Source organism: Manacus vitellinus, unplaced genomic scaffold, assembly GCF_001715985.3.
Source record: "Manacus vitellinus isolate BGI_N305 unplaced genomic scaffold, ASM171598v3 scaffold_32_pilon, whole genome shotgun sequence".
NCBI lineage: Eukaryota > Metazoa > Chordata > Aves > Passeriformes > Pipridae > Manacus > Manacus vitellinus.
The window spans coordinates 1,139,837-1,149,734 of NW_021940460.1; the positions used below are offsets into that span (position 1 = coordinate 1,139,837).

The following is a 9,898-nucleotide window of genomic DNA, read 5'->3' on the forward strand; positions in this document are numbered from 1 at the left end:
GATGCCTCTTCACATGGTAAAGAGCAGCCTATAAAAGCAAGGGCAGAAATGGTAGGATTTTGGCTGGGGGAAGGTAGTTACTGGTTCTTTATTTTGAAGAGGCAACTAAAGGAGGCAAGACAGTGGAGACAAAACTAAAATGAAACAACCTTGCCAACAAAACATTGCAGTCACTGCAACATTCCCGTTATTTTCTTTAACAACAAACCCAAAAGGTCAGATTGCAGGACAAGTTTCCCTTCCATTCTCTTCCCTAACCCTTGCACCATTCCTGCCTTTGGTCAGAGCACATCTGTAGAGGGGAAGCTTCTCCTTCCCTGGCCATGCACAGAGCTGGGTAAGCACTCTGCAGGTCCCTGGTCCAAGGCAGGGGGGGCAGGAGGTGTGTGACAGGCACGTTGTACCTACACTGTTGTCACTGGCAGGCACTGCCTGTCCTCACCTGCAGTTGTTTTGTTTTCCCATTGAATCCATGACAGTGAGTGCTTGCCATCATCTGTTCAGGGACCCTCCAAGAGAGAGAGGCAGCCACAGGCATTAAATGTCACACACCAACCACAATAAACTGGGCAACAGCAGAGGTGGTGTGAACACGGGCAAGTGGCTGCTCCTAAAATTCCCTCCTGCCCAGGTGGTGCATTTGCTGCCTTACCAGTGCCCTTATGGGGATGTGTTTCCTCATGGGCTCTTGCCAGCAATCACAAATAGATACCATTGCCTTTATAGCTGAGGGGAGATGCTGCTGCCAAAAACCCCCAACCAACCCCACAAGGTGAAGGACACTGTTGGCTTGAGCAGGGAGGATCTGCTGGGGAGCATTGTGGTTTTCGCATTTATTTTGCCATTCTCCTGCACTTGTCACAGCTCTTCCTACAGCTCTGATCTTTTTGTCTGTGTTTAAAGATCTTTCTATTGTCTATTTAACAACAGGAGGTTTTAGGTTTAAATGGCACAATGGTGTATGTAATTTATATATACAAAAAAGATAAATTGCTGCTTCTCGAGACACAAAATGCAAGCATTGCTTTGTTGGCTGAATTAACTTTTGTGCTATGTCAGGCGTGGAAGGTATTGTTAGAGATATGATTTTAGTATATAGCAGTACTAAATATTTTATCTTGTTGGCAAGCAGTGTTGTTGCAGGAGGTTTAAACTTCAAAGTGAGCTTTGCTAAAATGCCTTTAAAATAAAAGAAAAAAAAGCTGGAGAGGGAGATGTAAGAGTGACTCGATTCGTGCTGGAATGATTTCACAGAAGGATTGTTATCCACTGAGACACAAGGCTTCTATTTGACCTCCTGCTGACTTCCCTAAACAGTGTTTGTAGGATGTTTAAACACTTGAAAAAAAAAACCGAAGGGGAGGGGGGAAGGAAAGCTGCTCTGCCGGAGTGTCTCCGTGCAGAAGAGCCACATCTCCTTTTTTCAAAGTGACACATATAGAAGGTATTTAGCACTTACAAAGAGCTTGTTGGCAAGCTCTCAGTTCTAGGGACGTAGAAGCGATCCTGGCTCTCTGTTTTAATTTGAGTTTTGGTGCCGGGTGTCCCTCTCTGCGCAGTTTGCACAGACTCAGCCCCTGGGTCTGAGTGCCATCAGCACGTTGGCTCTGCCCTGTGCCGGGCGGGGTGAGCTCGGGAGGTGCTGCTGCCCGGGGGCTTCGTCCCCGGGGGCTTCATCCCCGGGGGCTTTGGTGCTCCCTGCTCGGCAGGAGCCCCAGCTGCAGGAGAGCATGGGCTGCGGCAGCCTGTGCGTGACTCGGGAGGTATTTTGGGATCTTTCTGACGGAAAAATGCAATATCATCGTTAAAGAGACTGCTGCGGGATGAGCGGTGGCTCGGATGTGAGCCAGCGCGGGGAGCTCCCCAGCACAGGGCGTTCAGCTGCTCCTGTCACGCTGAGGAGGGGGTGAACCAGGGGGGCAAATTCATGGGCTCTGAGCCCTGTTCAAGGGGCAACCCCGTGCTGCCCTCCCCAGGTACCGCAGGTACACGGGCTGCCGGAGGGCTTCATTTCACACACGAGTTTCCAAATTTTGCTCACTAACAGTGAGCAAGCAAGTTCATTGTAAGGCAGTTATTCATCTCCCTGAAACTGCTGCCATTTGTTTCACCCCCTCCTTGTCTTTTCCTTGCACTCCCTACACTCCATATTCCTCCTGGGCTGCCTTGCTGAGGTGGTGCTTTTAATGAGCTGCTGGAAATGTGACGTGATCTGAGGCTGCATCTTGCACCATGGAGGCATCCAGGTCTTGATGCTTTCAGGTCATCCATGACTAAACTGCAGGACAGGGAAGGTCGGGGGTGGGATGAGTGTGGAGCACAGGCTATGTGCCCCTATCTTCCTCCTGCAGTGGTCAGAGCACCTTTCCTGTAGGAAGTAGCAGGAGACATCAGTGCAGGAGCAATGTAACTCAAAACTAAACCTGTAGATCAAGGTGAGCCCAAGGGTGGCTCATAAACTAATTACTGGGTTAAGCAGGTAATGCCAGTGGCCTGTGCACAGATTTATCATCAGTTCTGCAGTTCTGAAGCACTGGGAGAGAGGAAGTTTTTCCCTTCCTCCCCTTGAGGGTACAACGAGGGTTGTGGTGATCAGGAGCTCTCCTCCTCTGCTCTGTCATCTTTAATGCACTTTTCAGGACACACATACACAATTCCCTTCCTCCTGCTTGTTCTGGCGTGACTGAATTTGGGACACTGGTCCTCTGGGAACAGAGCTAGTTTTTAAGCTCTAATAGGCTCCCTGTTGTCACCATTTGGGACATCTCAGCAGCAGAAATGGGAAGTGACCTTAAGCAAGGAAGAAGGTAACTGCACAGTTTAACCCAGGGCAGCTGTGCCTCTGCTGTGTCACTCTGGTTGTGGAAGGAGATGTTGTCTAGAGCTCTAGACATCATCTGGAGCTGATGCAGACCCCAGTGGGATTAATGGAAGGACCCTCATGGTTCTGCACAGGGGCATTTGGGAACCTCTGAAAGGACTGCAGAGAGGTTCTGGTGGTGGTGCTGTGTTGTGAACTAGAGTCTCCACAGAGGCCACTTCCCACGGTGCAGATCACATCATGTACGATCACATGGTGTGACATGAGTTGTGTTTTCTGGATTTTACCCAGAGAAGAGCCCATTTTTCATTTTTTTGTGCATGCTTGGGAGAAAGCAAACTCTTCACAGGGTGGTTTGAGCTGCAGGCAAAGGAGTTCAGCTCTGCCAGGCCTTTGCCCAGGGATTTTACGTGGCAAAGCTGAGCGGTTGCACCTGGCCGTGGTGGTCCAGAGCACTACTGGAAATAACATGACTCTGTAACTCAAACAGAAATGCTAAAAAGGTAAAAATTTTTGGCATAGGTTAAATATTCAACAAAGAGCTTGATCTCTGCTTGCTTTGGCAAACAAGTACATCCCCAAATGAATCAAACAAGTTGTAATACAGAACAAATTGGAGTAGTGGAGGATTTGTCTCAGATGCTTAAAATCATATTTTATCCCCTGCCTTTATATTACCATCTCTTCAAGCAAAAAGCATGTTTTGAAATCCTGATGGGAAAAAAAGCTGAGCACGTGTTGTTTATTCCTTCAGTGCTGTGGTATGGTCTTGTATTTCTGTCCTGTGCTCTTTTCCAACCTTAGAGCAACCAAAAAGATAGCTGGCCAATGTACTGTACTCAATTGCTGTATATTTTACACCCAAAGATTTGCAAAAATTATTTTAAATTAAGCAGGGTACAAAGTTTTTCTAATTTCTAGCGCAGAGAATTCATTTTCAATTCCTCTATCAAAGCAAAATGACAAATACAAAATGCAAGTGAAACCAGATGGACTAACTATATTAGGAGCTCTGCATGCATATTTTGTGTCACTTATTAGCATTCATTAAGTCAAACACGGGGAGAAATAAGCTTTGCCTACATGTATTAAACCAATAAGGCTGGCAAGGATCCAAGCCTGCTCTCGTGGATTAATTGTTTTATAACTGCTTTAATTAAAATTGTTCAGTATATGATTAACCTAAAAGTTTTAATTTCCACAAAATTGTTGAACAAATGAGACATTAATATTTTACATTAACTGTGGAGAGTGTGCTGTGGTTCTCTGAGCAGCTCACACTAAACCTGAGGCGAGTGGCCTTGTGGAAGGAGTGGGGGGTTGGCCCCAGGTGCCCCCCTTGGGGTGAGAGGCTCATGATTGAGCAGCGTGTTCTGGAAGGTTCTGTGCCTCCCTCCGTTGTGATGACAGGGGAGCATAGAATGTTCTCTGCTTCCGTTGACAGCTCCCACTGGGGCTGGTGCCATGGCTTGTCCCACAGGGAGGGTGGCAGTGCAGCAGTGAGGCAGGAATGAGGGGCTTCTCCTGGGGGTGCCTCTCCTGCCTTGGCTGTTCTGGAGAAGCACATGGGCTTTACCAGCCTGGATCTGCCCACACTTGGAGAGCTGCCCCTATATGGGGGATGGACAGCAAAGAGGTGATGGCTGCAGTGATGGACAGAGCCAAGAGGTGATGGACACAGTGATGGACAGAGCCAAGAAGTGGTGGCTGCAGAGCAGCTGCAGCAAGGAGGTACCAGAGGTGTGGGCACCATTGCTGTGCTGGTTCCCCTGTTGTCAGAATCACCTGCAGCCTCTCTCTTCTCTGATCAGGGGTGCTGTCTGGTTGCTGTGGACTGCTAATTATGAGCTTTTGCCCCTGTTTAATCACCCAGTGTGTCTTACAGACTGACTGGGGTTTTAAGAGGTGTTCCAGCAAAATGGGCATGAAATGCCACGAGAGAAGTGGAGGTTTTGGGCCAGCTACTGTGGGTACCTCCTAAAGCTGTGCCAAGCCCAGGTGACAAGCCCAGGTGACCTCCTTGTGGTGTGTGCTCTGCAGTGGCTCTTCTGCAAATACAGAAGCTGTTAAATATCCAAAGTGCCAAACTCCTGTTGGGGCACAGCACTTGGAGCTGTTGGGTTTAGGCAGAAGAAAAGCTGTGCTGGAGCCTGATGGGGGTCAGGTCACCTCCACCAACCATGAGATTTTTGGAAATGCAAGAAGTCACGGTTTTCCTTGTCTTATCTGGAAATCTGAACTTCCCATGTTTATGTTGTGTGATGCCTTTCTGAGGTGTTACCATAGCAGAGAAGGGGGGGCAAGTGGTGCAAGGGGCCATGTGTTGTGGTGTTGGGATGTGCTGGGGAGATCTGCAGCTCACTCTGCCCAGGCCTCACCTCCTCCTGCTGTTTCATCTGGCAGTATGAGGTGCCTTCAGGGTGTGGATGTGCTGCCATCCCAATGGTTTATCTGTTCTACTGGTACTGGAAGTGTTTTGACACGTGATATTGCAGGCAGACAGCAGAGCTGGGCTGCACCCTGGTGTCCTCCTTCTAAAAACCAGCTGCATCATGATCTGAGCTCATGGCTCCGTTAGAGCTCATCACAAAAGTATCACTGACTTAAGTGGGACTGAGAGTTCATCTCTAAATTTACTTCCTTAGGGGTCCCTTTTGAGGTGGCTGCTGTGCTTACAGCATGGGCAGCATGGTGTCAGGCCCCCCAGTCTGTGGGACTTCTTGGGGGGGAGCAGCCTCCTCACCTGAGAGAGAACTCCATGGGTTCTTGGTGGTAGCTCATGTCTTTTGCTGGTGCTCCTTTATGAACTGGCATTGAGGAAAATAGTCTTTATATTGATGGCCTCCGTGGTCCCACAGTATGCCAAAAAGTAGACTTAAGTGAAGTCCTGGCTATGCAGGGTTCAGAACTTCAGCTGATGTTGCTGGAAATATTGTGCACAGCCATGAAACCTCCTGCTGTTGGGTCCTCTTAGAAGTACTTTTGTTGAAATGTAGTTGCCTCCAGTTCAACAATATTATCTGGGCTCTGAATGTGCCATAAAGCATTTTGCTTTCTGATTCTCATCGAGGCTCTGTAGGCTTTCCAAAGTGAGCATGCAGAGTGTCTGCCATTGCTTTGGAACATGGGAATTTCTCCTGGTGGGAGGCGGCTGCAGAGGGCTGGCTCTGTTCCCCTTCTGCACCTACTCCTGGCATCGCTGTTAAAACTTCATATGGCTTAGAGTTACCAAGATCTGGGGGAAACTGAGCAGCTGGCCACAGTTTGCTAGGTCAGAGAGGGCAAGGAAATCCTCCTAGTGTTGGCAATGACTTTAGAAATGCTGCTTATGTCTAGATTAGGTGGAGCTTGGGCAGAATTGTTGCTGTTCATTTGTACTTCAGTTTTAGGATATTTGGATAAACTTGCAACGTTGAGGAAACAAAAAATGGAGGGGTTTTAAAGAAAGTCTGTGAGGGTTATCTAACTCAAACAGAGATAGATTTTGATTCCTGTAGGCTTCCTGGAAGAACATACGGAGGGTGTGTACACACACACACGCACACACAGAAACATATGTGCTATGTGCTACTCTATGTAAATACAGCAGTTTCCCTTTCTGTCACATCTGATGAAAGATTTTGTGTTGCTGAATCAAATAATACAAAATTATAAGGATAATGACTAGAGTTTTCCATGGCAGTGCCTGGAGGTGTCTGTTGTTCCCTGCTGCTGTACATACCAGGCATTGCTGGAAATCAGGCACAGCTCTCACTTGCTAAAGCCTGAGATTAGTGCCTTTGGGCCCTGGATCAATCTGGAAAAGTCGATCTGAGAAACTAGCTCTGAGGTAAATGTTCCAGTAATCGACCTTTCAGGGTGCACATGGGGGATTCGAGGACAGAGCTCAGCTCTGCTTTCCTGCCTTGTCTCTGGGGGAGATGAGGACACAACTCCTGATGAGGTGTCCCAACTCCTAAATCCTCGTGTAAGGCTGCTGTGGAGCTCTGCTCTCTGTTTTAGACTCTGGAAAACACCTAGCAGCAGCCTCAGGCTGGGTGTGCTGTACCAGCAGTGCCAACCTTGGGAACCAGGCAGGGCTTCTCTGCTTTTGAAAGGTGAAAATCACTGGCCTATAGCCCCACTTTGTCACAGAAAGAGCCAGAGCAAAATTGTGTAGGTATAAGAAGTGCTGATTTCTGGCAGGATGAGCTCTGAATCCACCAGTCCATCTGTAAGGGCTGAAGCCAGGTGTGAATCCTATGTGGGAGATCCTGGGCAAATCACTGGGAAGTGCAGCATTAGCTGTGAGGCAGGTTGGCCTTAATGCATTGTCAGGGGCTGTTCCCTTGAGGAACAGCACGTGTGTTGGGCTCCTGCAGTGTGTTAGCTGTGAGTGCAAACAAGTACTGCTCCACTGTCCAGAGTGGAGAAGGAGGAGAGTGCTAATTCCTTCTGCCAGAGCCAGTTTCTCCGGGGACATTAATTGGAATTTCTTCCTTGCTAATTTGGATGCTGGTTAGTGTTGAAGGGATTTACTCTGCTCTCAAGGCTAAAAGGCATTGAGGAATTTCTGGTTCAAAGTGTTGCCGAGCTTGCAGAGCTGCCCTGAGGCCACTCCCTTATCTGGGGAAGCTGGGGCAGCTTTGCAGCCCCTGGATATGGTGGATTTGTGCCTTCCCTCGAATCGTGGGGGGTTGTGTTTTCATGCCCCTCTGATGTTAAACCTGGTGTCTGAAAAGGAGTGAGGCAGGGCTGCTGAAAGCTGCAGTTGGGATTTCTGGAGATGTGAAGTGGTTGGAGTGTCTGTCCCTGCCTTGGAGACCAGTGGAATGCTGCCACACTCCCTCCCTCCCTCCACCAGTGCCAACCTTCCCCTGCAGAATCTGTTCGACAGCTCCCAGCGCACTCGAGGATTTGTGGAATCCTCAAGATGATGAAAAGCAAATAAGAGGAGTATCAGAGCATTGTCTTCTATATAGCAAGAGATGTTGAAGTGCCTCTGTGGAGATTCTCAACCTACCTTTCATGTACAAGGGCTGTGCCTGTGCTCTTTTCATGTTATGCCCTTTCCCTTGTGTTGCTGTACAGAGAGGTAACTGCAGTCTGTGGTGAGGAAGATGCAAACCCAGTGCATCTCAGCAAGTTGTTGTGGTTTGGTGTTATTTTTTTTTTAAAGCATATTTTCAGATTTAAGACCAACACTTCCATTAATTCACAACTTAACCTCTGCTGCTCTCCTCTGAAATAACAGTATGTCTGTGTGGAGAGAGCTGAAGTGGACTCTCCAGGCTGTACTTCACGGTATCCTGTGGGGGTTTGGCACAGCACAGGCTTCCTGGCTGTAGGTGGGTTTGGTTGTGCAGGGAGTTAAACCAGCTGCTCTGGAGAGCTTTATTTCGTAGGAAATGCCTGATGATGTTTGATGAAACCTGCCAGGGACATGTCCCATGGCTTGGTTGTTTGTGTGAGGGTACTGGGAGGTGGATCAGGGGCAGAGCCCTGGGAGAGTTTGGTGTTAAATGCTGCAGATACTTCTGACCTTTGTGGTTGATCTCCCCCAGCAGCAGTGCCCAGCCACCAGGAGGAGGAGGTGGCCTGGTGAGCTGCACAGGTCGTGCCACACTCAGGTCCTTTTGGAAATACATTCCAGCAGATCCTCCTGCTGGTTCACCAAATCTTTCTGTAGGAATGGGGTGGGGGGGGGAGGAGCATTGTTGTTCTTTGTAGGATTCGTTTTTGGATCTATTGAATGACTGCACTGATGACCCACCTAAGAAAGGAAAGTTTCAGGAGACCTTCCAGCTCTCTTCCCTTTAACTGTACATACACAGTATATTCCCCTCCTGGATTTACTGGGAAGTCCAAGTGGAAAGATGATTATGCCAGTTTATTGAGAATTCTCCTTCCTCATGGCTGTGGTTTGTATTTTGTTTTTAATGTAGTACCCCCAGCTAATTCATTGGTAGCCATCACTTGAAGATTGTTGACATTATCCTCTGACAAAATATAATGTGTGGTTAATCCTATTTCCTGCAGTCAATATGGTAATAGTAATTAAGTATCTGAATATGAAATACTTATGTTGTTTATTTTTGAAATCGCACAAACTTCCTGCAATTAGATACATAAAACTAAATTATTTAATATCAGGAATTGAATCCAAGTCATCTGCGCACTAAAAAACCTTGTTTCTATCAAGACAGCAGTACTTGGGTTTATAGTAGTTGTGTTTTATGTGAGTTTTCATGAATTTTCCCAGTGATTTTTCTGGTAATCTTTCACCATCAAAGATTTAGAATTATTATAGGCCAGCTCTTCCAGTTGTGGAGTTAGAATCCAGGCCAGTCCATACAAATGGGCTGTACATCCATTCAGAGCCCTCTTTCCAGGGATGCCATATTTTCCACCCTGGTTGGTGTTTTGGTTCTTGAGTTCTTGCTTCTCTTTATTCAGCCCAAACTCTGTTATTCAGTTCATTTTGTTCCTGACAGGTTTTCATTTCCTTTATAAATATATAGCATTTTCTTTGGCCTCTTGGCTGTGAAAAGGATTTAATACATTGCTTTCTCCACACTTGCTTTTTTTTTGTTACTATCAAAGGCTATTCTTTCTTTTCCCCGTCCCTTGAATAATCACTGAAGACAGTAAGGGAGTCTTTCTCCAGAGCTGCATGCTTGCAATACATGGTAATAAATATTAAGCTCCTTATGAATTGTAGCAACTTGTGTTTTGATTTAAGTTTTAGCAATTGGAGATGGCTTTTGACTCGTAGGCAGAACGTCTGTGGTGAATTTCCAAAGCTCTGCCTACGGAATGTGCATCTGCTTGTACATACAGGCATTGACACCCCTCGCTTTGCAATGCAAATGTGTGATCTGCAAGTACAGCAGGGGCTCTTCTGTGTGCAGGAAGTGTGAGGCAGGACCTGAGCTCGGGCTCTGAATTCCAGTCCCGTTCTTGGTTTCTGTGACCAGAGGCAAAAGGTGCTCAGCAAGCTCTGTCCCTCAGCACAGTGCTGTGCCAGGGGGTGACAGTGCCACTGCCGGGCTGCGGGGAGCTACAGAGAGGCTGCAACCACTTCTGACTCCGAGCAGA

The 9,898-nt window shown here is 47.5% G+C and overlaps 1 protein-coding gene across 2 annotated transcripts in view; it reads left to right on the forward strand.

The window, feature by feature from the left end:
• The first annotated feature begins 4,285 nt into the window (after positions 1-4,285).
• Positions 4,286-9,898, forward strand: part of LOC108640409 (autism susceptibility gene 2 protein-like) — a 308,558-nt gene continuing 302,945 nt past the window's right edge. For both annotated transcript variants that reach the window (XM_029961324.1, XM_029961325.1), the window contains exon 1: positions 4,286-4,489. In XM_029961324.1, coding sequence (XP_029817184.1) covers positions 4,436-4,489 — 54 coding nt within the window. In that variant the 5' untranslated portion in view covers positions 4,286-4,435. The remainder of the gene's footprint in view (positions 4,490-9,898) is intronic.